Here is a 21,091-nt window from a genome sequence, read left to right as displayed (position 1 = left end):
CATTAAGACTTAAAAGTGCTTTTCTTCATATCATCTGTGAAAATTTTCTTATTTGTTTTATGTCTGTATTTGCTCCATTTAATTTCTAGTTAAGTAAACTTAAATTTAGTATGCCAAGAAGCACAACCTCCTCCATTTGTTAGTGTTTGGGGGTGGGGATGGGATTAGTGGGTATTATTGAAATGGGAAGAATAAGTAATTCATTAAGCCAAAATACTGCTTTTGTTTTTTAATACACAAGGTAGGCATAGTCATCTTTCTTATTGTAGAAGTAGCTCAAGTAATAGGCAATAAAAAATAAGACATTTTGGTACGTTTGTCTAAGTTGAAATATATTGAATGCATACTTGAGCAAATTATTAATAGTTATAAAGTGGCTTACCTTCATATTTGAATAAATAATTATAGCATATTTTAAAATTTCTTCCTGGTTTGATGAATTTTATTAAATAATGCTATATGTGTAGTATATATGCATGTTACATGTATGTACTATATCTATTTTTTTCAGGAGAACGTCTGTGTGTCACGAGAGAATGAAAAGTTTATGTTTGCTTTTTAAAATAACTTAGAATAAAGGTCAAACACATTTTAAATGATTAGCATTGTGGATACTGTAGAATCCATGTCATTTGCTGATTAAGAACATAGGTTTTACAGATACACAAGTCTTAATCTAAGTTCTAAATATGTCATAAAACAGCTGTGTAAATTTGAGCACAATTACTTAACCTCTTTGACCCTTAATTCATTTTTAAAATGGAGATCCTACCTTACTTTGTATAGTTATTGTGAAGATTAAATGTAGTAAGTTTTATTAAGAGTTTATTTTAGTACCTGACCCATCTCATGCAACAAATGTTAGCTCAAACAAGTTGGCTATAGCTTTCCGTTGCATAAAATAACACTCATATACCTCTCCTCCTTTTGTCAATTAGACTTGCATGCATCATTTTTGGAGTTGAGAATCTTAAAATTTGGGGGTGGCTATTTTATCTTTTCATTTATGGTGAAATTTTAACAGGGTTCTTACTTTTTAAAAATTGCTTAGTTTAAATGTTTTTAAGTCCAATGACCAGGTGGTTGTCAGGCATTTGGAGGACAAGCTCATTTCTACCATGCTTAGTTAATTACTGTGCTTGTAAACAAAGGATGTACAACTCACAGTCAAACAACATTTCACATGGGTGATGGAGGTGATAATAGCTTAATTCCTGCTGAATCTTTTTCCTTTGCTCTGGCAAATTCATACTGACCTTGTCCTAAATCTGATGACCTCCCTATTTTACTCAACTGTTGGGAAAGCCTGGCCTGCCATAGCTAGCCCTGAGGGGTATCTGAAAGACCACTGAGTCACTGACCCATGTCAGGACTGGATTTCAAGTCTGATCTATAGGACCTCAGAACTAGTTATACATGGGGCTTATTAAAAACCCAACTGGCTTCATTTCTCTGCTTATTAAATATCCTATTAAACTCATATTTAGTTTACCCAGTTTCTTATGTAGGTCATTTTCTAGACTAATTATAAATTTTGATTTTTTAAAACCAGTATTAGTGCCTTAAAACTAAATCTGAATGTCTTGAAATATGAGCAGAATATACTGTTAAAACATAAAAGTGTAATAAATACCTTACTAGTTAATGAAGGGATCAAGGCAGTGGCAAAAATTCCATATATCTCAAAATATCTAGTTTAAGTTGTTATTGATATAGTGTGTTAATCTCTGTTTATATCTTGTCAAACCTCAAATATTAATTACTCAAATATTGGTATTTAGGAATTTTGAGGTTATTTGTCCTGAAGGAAAGCATAGAACCAATCAGTAAGATGTTACTTAAATTTGGTTTCTACACTAATAGAAACTTTGTGATAGGGCTGTAGTATGAAAAGAGAAAAACATTTATTTTGTTTTCCTTCACAATAGTAAGTAACTAGGCCCTTTTATGAATATCTAGTCAGTATTCTGTAATGTATAATATGACATTGTCTTTTATTTTATATAGGAGTTGATCCCTGAATTTTATTATCTCCCTGAGATGTTTGTCAACTTCAATGATTATAATCTTGGAGTGATGGATGATGGGACAGTAGTGTCTGATGTTGAACTTCCTCCTTGGGCCAAAACCTCAGAAGAATTTGTTCGCATAAACAGATTGGTAAGATAATAATCATCTACTCTGTCTGTCATTAGCCTTTCTTTTCTCAAAGTATCTTTCATGTGTTGGTATAATCATTAACCCTTGATCTTCTGGACGAAACTGGAGATGATGGAATAACTGAGAGTGACATAATAGTTCATGAATCTTCATATAAACTTGATAAAATTTTATTGACATGAAAGGTATAATGGTTTTCTTTTATTGTCTTATACAGAATTTAGGTTACTTTTATATGTATGTGATAATTCAAAATTATAAGCCTAAGTTGTAAGTTAAACTGCTTTTTCCCATGTGGATTTCTTGTACCAGCAGAACATAATTCTGTGTTCCAGTTTAGGAGGCCATTGCACATTTTGATAATGGGAATGATATTCAAATTATATCCTGTCTCTGTCTTTTGAAGAAATTCTTCATGTAATATTTAGAATATAAATGCTTAAGAGCACAGTAATTATTGTGCTTATAAACAATTCTTTAGAATCTTCTCTAGTGGACTTTAATGTCCTATCATACGGGTTAGCTGTTTTTAAAAAAAGTAATACGACTTTTCCATTTTGCTTTAATTTTCATAAAAGTTTAGAAGCAGGGAGCTTTAAACTTAGTGTTTAAAAGTAATATTTTATACTTCATATTAAATATGAAATCTAAATTACACTTAAACAAGGAAAATTATTGCATTCTAGTTTTCTAGGTGGCATTTCTTACTTTTTATGCCAACAATTATATTTTAATCCTATCTTCCAGATCCCAATTGTAATCTCATTCTTCCTGAAATTTCACGTGGTACATATATACTGAGAGCTATGCAGTGGGAGTGAAAAGAATATAGGCTTTGAAGTTAGACCAGTTTTCTTAATCCTGGATAAATCACTTTGCTGATTATGGGATCTTGGGGAATTTAATCTTTCTGAGCCTTGGTTTCCTCATTTATAATTTGGAAATTATGATTATAAAATTGTAATTGTTTGTGTAAAATATCTAAAATAGTCTCTGGCTTATAGTAGACACTCAGAAAATAGTACGGAATATTATTCTATTACAGTCTTTTTTTTTTTTCCTTAAAATTTTTTCTATCACAGTGGTAAGGTACATGTTGCATTATACTTCCACCTCACGCACTTTTGAAAATTCTCATTAAATTATTAAAATGACAGCAAAAGACAAAGCTGAGCTCTGAAAGATATTAAAGGAGAAGTCAGATTTTAAATGTGGCAGTTATCTATAGTTGTGTGATTTTGTTTCCCAGAGCACATAGAAGTCAATAGAAGGTATAGTCATTTTACAATTTTGTGTGTGTGTGCGTGTGTGTGATTGCCCTTTTAAAACACATTTATTGAGGCATAATTTACATACCATAAAATTCTCCTTTTTAAAAGTACACAAATTCATTTAGTTTTAGTAAATTTATACAGTTGTGTAACCAGCTTTAGAACACTTGTATCACTCCACAGGGTTTCCTTGTACCAGTTTGTAGTCTGTCTCTGCTCCCACTCCTTGTCCCAGGCAACCACTGATTCTGTCTCTATAGTTTTGCTTTTTCTAGAAATTTTATATAAATGGAATCAGGCAATATGTTGTCTTTTTGTGCCTGGCTTCTGTCGCTTAGCATGATGTTTTTGAGATTCATCCATGTTGCTGCATATATCGGTAGTTAATTTTATTGTATTGCTGCATGGCATTTTATTGTAAAGGTACAATAGATTTTGTTTACCTGTTTACCAGTTTGTGGACATTGTGTTTTGTCCAGTTTGAGGCTATTATGAATATCTGTATATGTCTTAAAGTGGACATCTGTTTTCATTTCTCTTCTATTCCTAGGAGTTTAATTGCTGGGTCATATGATAAGAACATGTTTACCATTTTGCATTCCCACCAACAATGTGTGAACTTCCAGTTTTCCATATCCTTGCCAAGACTTGATATTGTCAGTCTTATTTATTTTAGCCATTCTAGTAGACATCTCACTGTGATTTTAATTTTTTATTCCCGAATGACTAATGATGTTGAACCTTTTTACCGGCTTATTTTCTACTCACATATGTTCTGTGAACATCTTTTGCCTATTTTTCAATTGAACTCTTTGTCTTTTTATTATTTAATTTTAAGAGATCTTTATTCTTCAGAAAAGCCCTTTATTCAACATATCTTTTCTAAATACTTTTTTTCCTCATCTGTGGCTTATCTTTTTCATTTTTCATTGGTTCCCTTGGAATTGCCAATTAAAATCATGTTTTTACCATAGATAGGTATAAAATAACATTTATGTAATATTTGAAAAGTATAAATAATCATCTCCAATCTGGAATAAATTTTTAAGAAAATAATTAAAATCATATTATTTCGTGATTGAAATGTTTTTTTTCTCAAATATGGTTTATACTTGTAAGTCTCAAGGATGTCAGCTCTCTATTAATCATAACCATATTTAGTATCATTTACAGTACAAAAAAGTTTGTTAGTGTGTTCACTTTGCTGTAAAAGAGGTCTAAGAGGCAGAGACATTGAATTAATTGCATTAAAAGCTTTTCAACAATATTTTGACAGTTAAGAAAATGTAATTGTATAGATTGAGGTAAGCCATTCTCCTGACAGTACTTTTCATCTTTACTCTCAGAAGAACCAGATTTATTTGAGACTCGTTTCTTAAAGGCATCAGAAAAAGAAAAGAAGGGGCAACTTACCACATTGTTTTCCAGTCAGATTTTGTATTGCCTGCCCCTGATTTAAACTTAGACATGACTGTGAAATTATCTACAAAATAGTATTTTACAATGCTAACTGCATAGTTATTATAACCTATTAAGTCCTTAAACATTTCTCCCAATGATTCCTCTTCCTATAAGTGTTACAAATGTCTTCATAGTTTAGGCTCTGAATAAGCATACATTCTTAGCAGAGTATATTTTTAAAAATCCCTGCAAATTAAATGCAAATATAGTTCAGAGTTGAATATTTACATCTCTGATCATTTTAATCCATAATTAGGAAGGATACTTGATTTTACTTACATGTGTCTTTATGGAAGAATTTAATCATTCATTCAAAAAATATTTATTATACACCTATCATGAACAAAGCTTTCCTACAGCACAGTCCATATTGTTTCATTTCATAATTTCCTGTTAACTTCATATAAGTGACTGAATTATCAGTATGGTATTTTATGTATCTGTTAGCATGTTATCACATAAGGGTTTTATCCCCTCCTCCTTTTGGTTTACCTCTTCAAGTCCACAGATTTTATGCAATGATTGTAGCTCATGAAATGCATACTACTTTGATCTGTGACCTTTTTGTGGTGCTAATCGGGTTCCTGATATCATTATACCTTACTCATTAATCATATTTCCTGCAGCCCGTCAGGCAGCCAGACAGCACAAGTCCCTGTTTTCAGCCCTCTGTTGGCAGGTTTCTGCTTTTCCAGATTATTACAGACGATACTTTGGCTTCTCGTAGCCAGAGCCACATCAAGCTGTGTGTTACAATTAAAGTCAGATGGTCCTCAGGTTGAACAGGGATATAGTGTTGCAGCTGTCTCTCTTCCTGGAACAAACCAGCACCAAGAACAGATGATCTATAGGACAGTGAATAATAACAGATTCTACAGTACTCTGCTGGTAGCAGGGGATCACAGAATTAATTAACCGACAGACTCATTTTAAGATATCCAGCACATTTTTTTAAAGTATTTGGTTGCCCAAATATTAATTCAAGGGGATAGGACATTTTTAGGAACATGATTTCCATGGTGGACTGGTAATGCTACATTTTCTGTTTGTGTTAGAAGGCCATACCTGCTGTCTTATCTGGCCGTTTTAATCCTCGGAGCTTCCTGTAAGTAATGCAGATCTAAACGCAGGATTGGCAGATTGCTAAAGTGTTGGATTTATGCACAGAAGATAATATCCTGTGTATTTTAGAAGGGAAACCCACCTAGGTCTGACTAGTCTTTTGGTAAATAAATTATCTTTTCTTTGTTCTGAAGAGTTGGAATCTCGGTAAACTCAAAGTAGTCTTTACATCCCAAAGATTGGTCTGTGTTACTTAATATTACCTGGACAAAAAATCTATTTATTTTTATTCTGCTTCAGAAATATAAATGAGAAATAGGCTTTCATACTTTCAAATAATATAAAAATGTATGCGTTCAGACCGATCATCATATATCTCTTACAATATAATGTTGATATTATGAACCTATATTATGGAGTGAGAGACAAAGAAAATCATACTCTGAGCAGAAAGATAGGTCTATTTATAAAAGTTGATGAAATGGAGCATTTTACTTTAGCTGAAGGATATATAGTTTATTTAAATTTTAATAAAGGAAACTCATTCATTTAACAGGTATTGACTGAGTGTCTATGAGACAGACTGTATCACTCCTCTTCTGGAGGTTTCTTCCTCTTTGATAGCTTAGGCTGTTGACATAGAAAACTTCTCAGTGCTCAAGGGTGGCATGAATCTAATGAAGGCATCTATTGATGAATTGACCCAAGTCTGCTAGTTAGAATCACATTTGCTTTTGTAGCTTTTGTCTTCCCTACCATTTCATGAGTAGTCACTTTCTTGAGGAGGTAAAGAAAAATAAAATGAGTATGTTATCTCTTTTCCAGATGATATGGATAAACTAAAAGCAATGATTTTTTAAAATCTTTTTGTCTGAGAGAAAACAAAAATTTTCAGATTTTGTTTCTCTACCATCCTTGTTTTTCCTATCTATTACTAAATATAAATCTGTTCACAGATCTTATACCTGAATGAACTGGGTCAATTTTTTCTAACCTTTTCATTTGAATAGAAAATTTACAATTCTCAAGTGATGACAGCATAGTTGATACAAAGAACCTCATGTTGATCAAAAAGTGCTGTAGGTGCCTATAGCAAGACCGAAAGTTTGAGATGGCTAAGTTTGTAATGATGTAGCATTAGATTTTTGTAGTGGCATATTATGTTCCAAATTACAGTGGTTAGAAACACTGTAAAGTTGAGAGGTTTGATTGAAATTTGAAAGGGGTTGTACTTTTTTTTGACCTTTATTCACATCCTTGTTTCCATTTCCTGGGTAAATGGCATTTAAAAGCATGTTTCTTAAGAGAGCTGTCTAGGATAGATATGGCCTCTTCCAACAAGACGATGCGCCATGCCATGGTGCTTGTATTGTGCAGGAGTGGTTTCAAGAACATGAGGGAGACTTTACCTTGCTTAGGTGGCACCCACAATCACCACATCTCAATCCAATTGAGCATTTGTGGGACGAAGGTAAAAGAGCCATCAGGCAGTTGGTTCCACAACCATCAAATCTCACAGAACTGGACAGTGCTATTCATCAATCATGGTGTCAGATTCCTCGCATCACCTTTCACATCTCGTGGAGTCAATGCCAAGAAGAATTGCCGCAGTATTGAAGGCAAAAGGTGGTCCAACGAAGTACTGATGGGTGCTCATAATAATCTGGCCACTCAGTGTGTATCTATTTGCTGGAAGCTAACATGCTTTTTTTTTTTCCATATTGCTCCTTTTCCAGTTGCCTTTTCCTTTTCCACATTGATAATGATGTGGCCAAGAGTGTATATAGCCATGGTAGCTTCAGTTGGTACTAATTATTCTCTACTCTGGACTTATCACTCCCTCTACCCTCCCCACTCCTTGAAGTGATTGGATCTAAATCCCTGGAGAATGGGGGCACATTTTTACAAAGTTTGAAAAAATTCTTAAATTACTATTGTTTGGTTTGCTTTTAGTCCTGACATGTAATTTACTGAGAGATTCGTAGTTCAGAAAGAACATCTAAGTAAGTGGGGTGTCCCATGTTGATAGGTTCTTAATTCTCTACAAATTTATTTATAAATTCAAAATAAAAACCAGTTCAAGTTCCAGCAGGTTTGTTTTTGTTTTGTTGGAATATGAAAAAAATATTATAAATGAGCCAAGGAACAGGAACAGATTTCAGAGGGATTCTTAATATAGATCAAGAATTATTATAAAGCTGCAGTAATTAGGGAAAATTAGGAGAAATAGACTAACTGAGGTGAGCAGAGACCCCACAAACAGACCAAGACATATGAATAAACTTCATCTGTTGTAGAGCTGATATTTCAGATCTGTGGGGAAAGGCATGACTTTTCAATTTAGGTGCTAAGGTAAATAATAATTGTATTCATTTCCTAGAGTTGTCATAACAAAGCACCACAAACTGGGTGGCTTAATCAACAGAGACACTTAACTGTCTCCCAGTTCTGGAGGCTGAAAGTCTGAAATCAGAGTTCAGCAGGGTTATTCCTTCTGAGGCCTCTGAAGGAAGAGCCTGTCTAGGCTGTATGCATCTGGCACCTGTCTTCTCCCTTGTCTCTTCACATCCTCCTCTCTCTGTGTCCTGTTTGTGTCCACATTTCCCCTTTTTTTAAGGATACTGGTCATATTGGATGAGGATCACACTCTACTCCAGTATGATCTCATCTTAAAATAAGTAATGACATATGTAATTATCTTATTTCCAAATCAGGTCATATAATGTGTTACTTGCAAGTTAAGATTTCAACATTTGAATTTCGGGGACACAGTTTAAATATAAGAGGAAAACTTTTAGAAGATAATGCAGGGGAATTTCTTTGTGATCTTGAAATAGAGAACAGTTGTCCAAACAGGAAACAAAAAGTGAAATATGATTATTACATTAATTGATTTTGGGATGGTAGACTAATCTTGTATTTTCTTAAATGTATCACACTTGGATGTTATACATTCTCTTGATGTGTATTTTTGTTTGTTAATATTTTATTGAGAAATTATTGCTCTTGAGGATTTTTCATCTATGATAAGGAGTTAATATTGATATGGGTTTTCTTGTGATATCTTTGTCTGACTTTAATGTCAGGATAATATTTGTCTCATATGATGCGATGTAGTAAAGTGTTTCCACTTCCTCTACTCTTTGAAAGACTTTGTGAAAGATTAGTATTATTTCTTCTTTAAATATTTGGTCAGATTCACCACTGAAGCCATCCGGACATGGAATTTCCTTTGTGGGAAGATTTTAAATTACCAATCAATTCTTTAGTTGTTGTACGTTTATTCATATTTTATTTTTTCTGTCATTAGAATCAGTAATTTGGAATTTATTTATTTAAATATTCTAACTTATTGGTATACAAGTTATTCATTATATGCCCTCAATCATTTTAATTTCTCTAAGGTTGTTCATGATGTTACCTTATTCATCCTGATTTTTGGTAATTGGGGTCATCTTGTTTTTCTTGGTTATTCTTGCTAAAGGTTTGTCAGTTTTGCTGATTTTTTTTAAACACATTTTTATTTATTTTGCCCTATTGTGTTTGTTTTTCTTTTGTTGGGCTTTCACTCTAATACTCATCTCTTTCCTTTCGTTTGCTTTGAATTCAGTTTTCTCTTTTATTAGGTTCTTGATGTGGGAAACAATTTTAAATTTGAGTTCTTTTTGCTTTTTTTAATAGTAGTTTTTATGGTAATAAATTCCTCTTTATGTACTATTTTTGCTGCATCCCATAAAACTTTTATGTTTTGTTTACTTATTTTCATTCATCTCATAACATTTTCTTATTTTCCTTGTGATTTCTTTTTTTACTTATGGTTATTCCAAAGTGCATCGTTTAGTTCCCAAATGTTTGTGGATTTTCCAAATATCTTTCTGGTTTTTTGTTTCTTATTTAATTTTATTGTGATTGGAGGATATTCTTTGCGTGATTTTTGTTGTTTTAAATGTATTGAGACTTGACGTGGCTGGTAGCTCAGTTGGTGGGGGCGTTGTCCTGTACCCGAAAAGCTTACAGCTTCCATTTCTGGTCAGGGCACATACCTAGGTTGCAGGTTCCATGCCCAGTCGGGACACATAATCGATGTTTCTCTCGTTCTCCCCTCCTCTCTCTCTCAAAATCAAAACATATCTTTGGGTGAGGATTAAATAAAAAAGTATGGGGACTTGCTCTATGACTTAGGAGATGGTCTACATTATACAAGTCTTCATTGCTCTTGAGAAGAATGAGTATTTTGCTCTTGTTGCATGTTCTAAAGATTCCAGTTGATCAGTTTGGTTTATTGTGTTCAAGTCTTCTATATCTTTGTTGATTTTCTGTCTCTTTCTATGCATTTTTGCTAATGGGATGTTGAAATCCCCAAATATTGTCAGCTCTGTCAGTTTTCTCTTCATGTATTTCTAAGCCCTGCTGTTGAACATGTGTATTAGTTTCCTATGGCTGCTGTAATGGATTAACAAAAACGCGGTGGCTTAAAACCACATAAATTTATTCTCTCACAGTTCTAGAGCCCAGAAATGGTAAGTCAGTGTTGCTCTTCCTACAGAAGATGTCTGCCTCTGTCCCCGCATCACCTTCTCCTCTCTGTTGTGGAATCTCTGTCTTGAAGTGTATATGTGATTACTTATGGTACTCCCAGGTAATCCAGGGAAATGTTTCCATGTCAAGATCCTTAATCTAGTCATGCCACAAAGGTCCCTTTCCCAAATAAGTTAACATTTATAGGTTCTAGAGACTGGGACATGGTATCTTTGTTGTGATAGGGGTCATTTTTCAGCCTGTCACTATACACATATGTTTAGAATTGTTATATTTTCCCAATGAATATTTTTTTCATCATAATTTGTTTCTGTTTCTAGCAATGTTTCAGTCTATTTGCCTGATATTAGCACAGCCAATCCAACTCTCAAATGGATACTGTTTGCATTGCATATATTTTTCCATTATTTTACCTCCAACCTATTTTGTCTTTAATTCAAAAGCAATTATTTTGTAGATAGAATATTTGGATCATAAATATCCAGTCTAATATTCTCTGCCATTTAATGCTATTACTGATGTGGTTGGATTCATATCTGCCATTTTGCTAATTATGTTCTTTAGTCTTGGGTCTTTTTGTTTTTCTATTCCTCCTTTATATATTATTATATTGAATAGATATTCCTGGTCCACCATTACATTTCATTAACAATTTTTTTTAGTTATTTTCTTAGTCAGTGCATCTTAATTATTTCAGTTTATCTCAAGTATCTCAATCTACTTCAGATTAATAGTAGTTTAATTCCTGTAAGATATATTGACTTTGTTCCAACTCATTTCCATTCCCTCCTGCTTTGTGCTATTGTCATGTATATTACATCCATATACGTTGTAAGGCCACTATACAGTATCATAACTACTTCTTTGTACAAGCTTGTGTCTGCTAAAGAAGTTAACAAAGCAGAAAAGATACCTACTAACTTCAGTTACTACTCTTACCTGATAGAATCATTCCACAATGAGTAGAAGAGTGCCTCAGATGTCAGCATCTATAGGAACGGGATAGTCCCATACTGAAAAAGTTCCATAGAAATGAAGTTCATACTTTCAGATAACAGTGTTTTTTCATCATTTTCCTTGGAAAAATATAATTTTTTGAAATGGATTACATATGCATAGAAGGCAAGGTAAAAGCCCGAGAGATGACAGTGACTCCATCATTACACTTCCTAAGTTTTGTGCTTGTTTTATTCACGCCTTTTGATGCTTTGAGTTTTTGCCAAGTTCTAGATTCTCTAAACACCTGAAATCTGAATTGTGGATACATGAAATGGAAACTATATTTTGTTTAGTGACATATTACTGTGCTATATACAAGCAAGATAAGGTGAAATGATATATTATTTCCCAGGTATATTACATTTGTGTTGGAAAAAAATTATACAAATTTTGTGGTTCTTCTGAAGTAACTCTATGCTTTCCTATCAACTTTACTTAATATTTCATTAAAAACATTAATATAACTTACTAACAAAAACATTTTTAGATTTTGTAAGAATAATAGAAAATTGCTCCCCAGTAATATCCCATCCACATGATGTTGAGAGGAATTGTGTAACAGTAATTGCTCATTCCTGTAGTGATTTACCTGGAAGTGTGTCGGGGGGAGAAACCAGACTTCTACCTCTTCCTGGTACAGGAGGCTGTAGTAGTTGTGCTTTTAGCTTCTAGCTTCTAGAATATGTCATTCCACATGCCTTCCTCACTCACCACAGTGCCTGCCACATGCTGTTTCTACTCATTTCAGTGTGAGCCTACTCCTTTTTAAACCAAACCATGTCACAAAGCTTACCACCTTAACCTTCTTATCACCACTACCTAAAAAAAAAAAAGACACCCACAAACAGCTCTACTCAAAACTTTTGTTTTCCTTAAAATGTTTTATAAAAACCCCTTCATATTACCCTATGACTTTCCTGCAGCCCATTCTCAATCTGTCCACACGTGACTCACAGGTCATTATTCTCCTTATCCAGTGGAACTCCTGTGCTATTTTGCATGTAGATTTTTGGTTTTAGGTGAAAACTGTATCCTTTACACTAAGTAATATATATGTGGTTCATGGAAAATACTACCTTCATCAGAATTTCCTGAGGTACAGTTAGTAAATTATGTTCTTTCATTCATTTATTTAATCATCAAATATTTGTTAAATATCTATTTTGTCCTATCCTAGTGGCTCAGTGTTGGTTGGGGGAAGAAGGGATATAAACCCCCATCCAAACTCAAAACAGTGGGGAAAGATAGACTTTATAATAAATGATATGTGCTAGCCATATGAAAAAAAAATCTTTTATCTGTTTTGCAAAACCAAGGATCAGATACCTAAATGTGAAAAAATGAAACCATTGCTAGGAGAAAATATTAATGAATTTTTGTATAATCTGAGAGTGGGGAAAACTTTTGTAGCTATACCTCAAAATCCAAAAGTATGAGAAGAAAGACCTGACCACTTTGGTTACCTATACATAGATAATAACTTTCACATGACAAAATACATTAGAAGCAAAGTCAAAAGACAAATGACAAACTGAATAAAAACATTTGAGATTTAAAACTTAGGCAAATGGCTAGTGGACCTCATTTATAAATAACAAAATTAGAGAGAAATAAACCCAACAATCTAATAAAATGGCAACAATTCACAGAAAAATAAATGTCACTGTCCTTTCAACACATGAAAAAATATCCAACCTCTCTCATAATAAAAGAAATATAAATTGTACTGAAATTCCATCTGTGTCTTTCAGATTGGCTAAACTCCAATATATTTCAGTCCCAACATATTCTGTTGATGAGGCTGTGGGATAATGGGCATTCTCCTACATTGCTGATGGGAATGCAAAATGACACACTTCAAAGAAGGGAACTTTGCCATTCTCTAGCAAGATTCCCTACCTGTTTACCCTGTGACTCAGTTTACAGTGTCTTTCCTAAAGATATACAGAGTAGAAAATGTCATTCACAAATAGAATCTATATTCTTTAATAGTCTTGACTTTGAAATTATGAAATGTTTTATATTATTTAAAAAATAAAATCAAAGAGGGGAAAAATCCAATACCTAAAAATTGAAAACACATTGGAATAAGTAACCTGAGTAAGATAAGTATATCTCTGGTTAGATATGTTTTATAGACAAAAAACAAAAACAAAAACAGAAAAGATTCTCAACTTTTTAAACTCCTCTTATGTTTAGGTAATAATGATATAGTTCTTTTTGAAACTGTTATGGGAATATTGTCAATTAAGCAAAAAAGTAATTCTGTTAATGTCAAGATCAAGATTTTAATACAACAGATAAAGAGATTCAAATGTAAAATCAGTAAAGTCAGCCTGACAATAGCAGCTAGAAACCTTTTTTTTTTAATGTCCTAGTTATTGATAAATGTTTTAGTTATTAATTTGTACTAAGCAAACTTGCAAGTGATAGTATAAAAGCAGAATTATTTGTCATGAAGAATTTTGCTATCTAGGAAATCAGAATATTTATTTTTTCTGGCCAGCAGAAACTGTTTGGGGATCCAGATATAAGCAAAAATCACATGTGGTAACATTGACTTCGAATAAAAGAGAAATTTGATTATCTTAATTTATTGAACAATATTTGTTCAGTGCTTACACTCTTCTAGGTTCCAGGGACACAGAGGCAACCAAAACAGACAAGGCCCTGCCCTCATAGAATAATGAGTGGATTCCAATGGAGATCTTAATGGTCCTGCTAGATGATACCTCTGTCCCCAATATAGAGAAAGAATGCCTGCAACAAAATCAGTATGTTCACATTTATGTGGTTGAACACCCTCGTCTCTAGGTCTGTGTAGGACACACTGCCCAATTCTTACTTTCTGTGCTTCCCTTTTATAATCTGCATGCTGACCATCCCCCTTCTGTCAAGCTTTTCTTCAAAACGGACATCACTGTCTTAAACACGCTAATAATGTCATGCCTGTATAAAAATCCACCATGAGTAGAATTTGGATACTCTTCCTCCAGTGTGTCATTTACAGATTGGCCAATTTCATTCATTTTGGGGCAATTTTTCATAATTTTTTTCTTTAAATTATTGAAGTACCTTGATGTATTGACTTGAGGAAAATAAAAATAAGCAACAAAACCTCATTTGTGGTAGCTTCCTGCTTGTCCAAGCAGTTTACGTTTTCTAGTGGTTAGAAGGCAGAAGAAGGGTGGAAGGAGAGAGACTTTTTATAAGAAGAAAAAGGCTTAGAAAATACACTTTTTTCGTTTTTAATCTTCGTGTAAATTTTCACAGTAGTGTGCTACCAGGTACAGCTGGAAGTTACCATTTTGCCAGGATTAATGATAATGGTTGGAGAATAATGAGGCTAATGGGCTCACACAGTGGGACTGGAGGTTGAATTCACAGAAGGCGGCTTTCTCACCCTGTTCCCTCACACCGCTTTGCTTTGGGTGGTGTCCTGTACTGCTGTGAAGTTGTCTCCAGTCCCTCGCTGCCTCTGTGCCTGGCACTGGGCCATGTCACCTGCAGTGGCAGTTTATCTGAAAAGCAGCATCTCTGCTGTGGCTTTTGTTCTGCCTGTGGATGCTTTCTTGCAACTCTGCACAGCGATACCCGATAAATGACTACTTACTGTGGTATTTATGTCTGCTTGATATGCCAGTAACTGGTATCTGTCCAACGCATTTCTTTCCAACTAAGAATTTTATGTAAACTGGCAAATTTCTTTGGTTATGTTAACCAGAAAGGAATCTTCCTTTTCACCGCCCCCCCCCCCCCAAAAAAGGAAGAAGAGAATTGATTTATACTTTTTCTAGCGTAACTTATCTCCCTCCATCCCTTCTCCTCTCTCTCTTCATTTTATCTTTTATTACTCTGTTGTTTATACATGTATGTTCTACTAAAAACATTTCCAACAGTACCTTAGCATTAAAGTTTCTTTTTTATTTTATTTTTCTTTATTGATTACTAGAGGCCCGGTGCACAAAAATTTGTGCACTCGCAGGGGGGTCCCTCAGCCCAGCCTGTGACCTCTCCCAGTCTGGGACCCCTCGGGGAATGTCCACCTGCTGGCTTAGGCCCGCTCCCCAGGGGAACGGGCCTAAGCTGGCAGTCAGACATCCCTCTGGCAGCCCGGCAGCCCTCGGGGGATGTCCACTTGCCAGCAGGGAGCAGGCCTAAGCTGCAGTCGGACATCCTTAGTGCTGCTGAGGAGGCGGGAGAGGCTCCCGCCACCACCACTGTGCTGGCAGCCATCAGTCTGGCTTGTGGCTGAGCAGAGCTCCCCCTGTGGGAGCGTACTGACCACCAGGTGGCATCTCCTGCATTGAGCGTCTGACCCCCAGTGGTCAGTGTGTGTCATAGTGACCAGTCATTCCCAGTGGTTCTGCTGTTAGGATCAATTTGCATATTACCCTTTTATTATATAGGATAGAGGCCTGGTGCATGGGTAGGGGCCGGCTGGTTTGCCCTGAAGGGTGTCGTGGATCAGGGTGAGGGTCCTGCTGGGGTGCCTGGTCAGCCTCGATGAGGGGGCTGATGGCCGTTATTAGGCTGGCCAAGCCCGCCAGCGTGGACCCTCACCCCATGGGGGTGTGGCCAGCCTGGGTGAGGAGCTGATGGCTGTATGCAGGCTGGCTACAGCCCCTTCAGGGTGGGGGTCCCCACTGGAGTGCCTCGCCAGTCTGGGTGAGGGGCTGATGGCTGTTTGCAGGCTGGTCAAGCCCCCCAGCAGGGACCCTCACCCCATGGGGGTTTGGGCAGCCTGGGTGAGCGGCTGATGGCTGTTTGCAGGCTGGCCCACAGCCCCTTCAGGGTTGGGAGCCCTACTGGGGTGCCTGGCCAGCCAGGGTGAGGGGCTGATGGTCATTTTCGGGCTGGCCATGGCCACGGGCTGGAAGCAGGTATCTGGGATTTATTTATCTTCTATAATTGAAACTTTGTAGCCTTGAGCGGAGCCCAGGGCTGGCAGGGCAGGCAGGAAGCTTGGCTTCCTCCATTGCTGGGGGCAACCCAAGCCTCCTGCTCGCTCCAGCTCCGTGGCGCTGCCATCTTAGTTGGGTTAATTTGCATACTTGCTCCTGATTGGCTGGTGGGCATGGCTTGTGGGTGTAGCAGAGGTACAATCAGTTTGCATCTTCTCTTTTATTAGATTAGACTAGAGTCCCGGTGCACAAAAATTTTTGCACTCGGGGGGAAGGGGTAGTCCCTCAGCCCGGCCTGTGCCCTCTTGCAGTCTGGGACCCCTCTGGAGATAACGCCCTGCTGGCTTAGGCCTGCTCCTGGGTGGCAGAGGGCAGGCCCAATCCCTAGGTGCAGCCCCTGGTCGGGCTCAGAGCAGGGCCGATTGGGGAGTTGGGGCGCCGCCCCCTGTCATGCACAGAGCAGAGCGGATTGGGAGGTTGCGATGCCACCCTCAGTCACGCTCAGGGTAGGGCCGATTGGGGGGTTGGGGCACCTCCCCCTGTCACACTCAAGGCAGGGTCGATGGGGAGGTTGCGGCGCCACCCCCTGTCACGCACAGAGCAGGGCCAATCAGAGGGTTGGGGCGCTGCCCCCTGTCACTCACAGAGCAGGGCCCATCAGGGGGGTTGGGGCTCCATACCCTGTCACACACAGAGCAGGGTCGATCAGGGGGTTAAGGAGCTCCCCCCTGTCACGCACAGAGCAGGGCCCATCAGGGGGTTGGGGAGCTCCCCCCTGTCACACACAGAGCAGGGCGGATCAGGGGGTTGGGGTGCCACACCCTGTCACACTCAGGGCAGGGCCGATGGGGAGGTTATGTCTCTACCCCATCACACACAGAGCAGGGCCCGTGGGGGGCGGTTGGGGCGTCGCTCTCTATCACCCACAGAGCAGGGCCGATCATGGGGTTGGGGCACCGCCACTGTCACACTCAGGGCAGGGCCGATGGAGAGGTTATGGCTCTACCCCATCACACACAGAGCAGGGCCCGTGGTAGTGGGGGGTGGGGGTTGGGGCGCCGCACCCTGTCACACACAGAGCAGGGCCAATCAGGGGGTTGGGGCGCCGCATTGTCACACACAGAGCCGCAGGGCGATCAGGGGGTTTTGGTGCTGCCCCCTGTCACGCTGATCCCAGTGCCAGGAGGCCTCGCGGCTCCTCTATCCCGGTGCTGAGAGGCATATTACCCTTTCACTATATAGGATAGAGGCCTGGTGCACATGTGGGGGCCGGCTGGTTTGCCCTGAAGGGTGTCCTGGATCAGGGTGGGGGTCCTCACTTGGGTGCCTGGCCAGTCTGGGTGAGGGGCTGAGGGCTGTTTTCAGGTTGGCGAGTGACGGAAGCTCCCAACCGCTCCTTTTTCTATGAGGGCTGTTTTCAGGCTGGCAGGTGACGGAAGCTCCCAACTGCTCCTTTTTTTCTTTTTTTTTTTTTTTTTTTATTCTGGGCCAGCTTTAGCTCTGAGGCTCCAGCTCTTAGGCCTCCGCTGCTGAAAGCAGGTATCTGGTCTGTTTCGGTTCTATAATTGAAACAATGTCTAACTCCAGCTCTGAGATCCCAGCCCGCTGAAAGCAGGTTTCTGGGGTTTTGTTTAGCTTCTATATTTGTTACAATGTTTCAAACTGCAGGCTCAGAGGCCGGCAAGGCAGGCGGGGAATGTTGGTTTCCTCCATCATTTAAGCAAGCAAGCCTCATGTTAGTTTCAAGCTGCCTGGCTGCCGGCTACCATCTTGGCTGGCAGTTAATTTGCATATCACCCTGATTAGCCAATGGGAATGGTAGCAGTCTTACGCTAATTACCATGTTTCTCTTTTATTAGATAGGATGTTATTACATATGTATCCTTATCCCCCCAATGCCCCCCTACCCCCTGGTGTCTGCGTCCATTGGTTAGGCTTATATAAAGGCATACAAGTCCTCTCCTCCTTAACCCAACCCTCCCCTACTTTCCCTCTGAGGTTTGCTGGTCTGATAATGTGTCTCTGTTTCTGGATCTGTTTTTGTTCATCAGTTTATGTTGTTCATTATATTCCACAAATGAGTGAGATCATGTGATATTTATCTTTCTCTGACTGGCCTATTTCGCTTAGTAGAATGCTCTCCAACAGATGAGTGGATTAAAAAAACTGGTACATCTACACAATGGAATACTAAACTGCGGTTAAAAAGAAGGGATTCTTACCATTTGCAACAGCATGGATGGAACTGGAGAGCATTATGCTGAGCGAAATAAAGTTTCTTTTTTACTTTTTGTTTTTGCAAATAATGTCAAACTTACAAAAAAGGTGTAAAAATTAAAATAGCACACAGAATATTGACACGCTCTTTATCCAGATTTAATATTGGTATGCTCCTCCTTCCCCATTTTTAATGTGAGCTTTCTCCTTCCTCCCATTCTTTTCCCTGTGTGTGCATACACATATAGTATATATGTATGTATATATACATATATGTACATATATACACACACACACATTACATATATGTAATGTTTTTACTGAATCATTTGAGGATAAGTTACATACTTCATGTTTCTTTACCCCAAATACTTCAATATATATGTAATAAGAATAGGGATATTTTCTTATGTAACCACAGTAACAGTTACTATTTGATAAATTTAAATTAACTCAATAGTTTGATCTACCTTGCATATCTCAGTTTTGTTAGTTGATCAGATAATGTCTTCTTTATGGAATTTTTACACTACAGTACAGAATCCAGTTATTGCTTTTAGTTGCTATGCAACTTCTTAGGAAGTCCCTTTTCCTACAACTTGCTGTATTATTTTCCCGGGCTACCGTGATGGCATGAACAGAGTGCCCTTGCAGTTCTGGAAGCTGGAAGTCTGAGGTTAGGGTGGTAGCAGGGTTGCGCTCCCTCTGAAGTAGTGAGGAAGGGTCTGTTCCAGGCCTTTTTCTCAGTTTTGGTAGTTCCTTGGTTTGCAGCAGCATAACGCCAGCCTTCACCTGGCCTGTTCCCTGTATGCATGTCCATTTCAAATCCCCACCCCCCTTTTTATGGACAACAGTCATAATGGTTTAGGACCCACCATGATGACCTCATTTTAACCTCATTAGCTCTGTAGACTTATATAGTTGATGCTTGGGTGTTTTTCCTTCTCAATTTTTCTAAAATGAGTAGCTCTTATTTTTAATAATGAAAATAAATATATTGAGTTTTGAAAATTGTAATATGTGGCATATTATACATTAGAAAAAAATGTTTAGTAATCTGGGAGAATATATTGAGGGAGAATTATTTTTCAGTCATTCTAAAAAATTCACTACTAATAGAATACAATGATTGTTGGTTTATTTACTAAATAGAGATTGGTTAAAAATGTCCCTTGGCCAAGCACTAACATTTGACAAATGCCTTGTTAAATGGGTAAGTTTATAATCTAGAAAATGTATGAAATGACTAGGTAATAATGGAATTTTTTATATATGTGTGGCATAGGTTTCTTGGGAAAGAATAGCCAAGGATGAGGCTTGAGAAGTGGGGTGAGGCCACATTTAGGAAGGGACCTTTATGTCCTGCTAAGGAGTTGGTACTTCATCTACTCAGACTGGAGTGGAGACAGGAAAATCAGGAGGCTGTTACAGTCAAAGGGAACCAAGCATGAGGTGATGTCCATTTTAGTTAAAGCAGTGGCAGAGAGGATAATGAAGACATTCTGCATAGCTGAGTGTAATGGACCTCAGAGGAAACAAAAGATGACCTTGAGATTTTTAACAAGGTTACTAGATGAATTATATTACTAACAGCTGAAATAGGTATTACAGGAATAGAAAGAAATAGGCTTTTTGAGAAAGATAAATTCAGTTTTGAACATAATATACTGTGACTATATTTTTAATATGGATTTTAAAATATGTTACGATAACAGGTTATAATAAATAATAGGATAAGTTATAGTTCTAAGTTATTTTTAAATCTTGTTTCATCTTATAGGTACAATAATAGATAATATTAACATATAATTGATCCAGGTTATTAGAATATCTTTTCCTGATTCTTCTGGCTCATTTTCACCACACTAGCCTTCCTTAGGTACTATTTGAACTATTCAGTGGCTTCCTTTTGGTCTCCGTCCTCTTAATACATTTAATATACTGATGATAAATTTATCTTCCAAATGGGAAGTGCATTCATGTTATCTTCCTGCATTTAAACTATGACTATAAATGGATAATAGTGTTTATTCAGGTACCCCTGGTCTTAATTGGGTTTCCTTTTTAGAGAACCATCACCCACCAAGCTCACCTTTGGGACCTCTGCTACACCTTTGGGGCCTGTAGTATACTGTCACAGGAATTTTCTGTCTCTGACATTGTATTATCAAGTTTTCTTACACTGAGTGAAATCTGTTCCCTGTAATTTCTTCCCATTGATCCTCATTCTACCCCCAAGACCCAAACAAAACAAATTTAAATCTCACTTTAGTGATATATAAATACAGTAGTCATGGCTTCCAGGTCTTTTTTTTTCTGTGAGGTTCCAGGTGTATTTTGTATTTCTCTTATGTTTCTCTTTACTCTGCCCTTTATTATGCTTACTGCTCTTAGCCTTATTTTTTCTCTCTCTTATTACTTCTAAATGGTGGCTTAAATTTAAGATTTCAGTGAATCTTCATTGATAGATCTACAACT

At 37.4% G+C, this 21,091-nt stretch overlaps 1 protein-coding gene across 8 annotated transcripts in view; it reads left to right on the top strand.

Annotated features, from left to right (window-relative positions):
* Positions 1-21,091, top strand: part of LRBA (LPS responsive beige-like anchor protein) — a 559,344-nt gene that overhangs the window by 440,108 nt on the left and 98,145 nt on the right. For all 8 annotated transcript variants that reach the window (XM_036315411.1, XM_036315409.1, XM_036315413.1 and 5 more), the window contains one exon: positions 2,008-2,160. In XM_036315411.1, coding sequence (XP_036171304.1) covers positions 2,008-2,160 — 153 coding nt within the window. The remainder of the gene's footprint in view (positions 1-2,007; positions 2,161-21,091) is intronic.

Source organism: Myotis myotis, unplaced genomic scaffold, assembly GCF_014108235.1.
Source record: "Myotis myotis isolate mMyoMyo1 unplaced genomic scaffold, mMyoMyo1.p scaffold_m19_p_6, whole genome shotgun sequence".
NCBI lineage: Eukaryota > Metazoa > Chordata > Mammalia > Chiroptera > Vespertilionidae > Myotis > Myotis myotis.
This window is presented reverse-complemented; position numbering and strand designations above follow the sequence as displayed.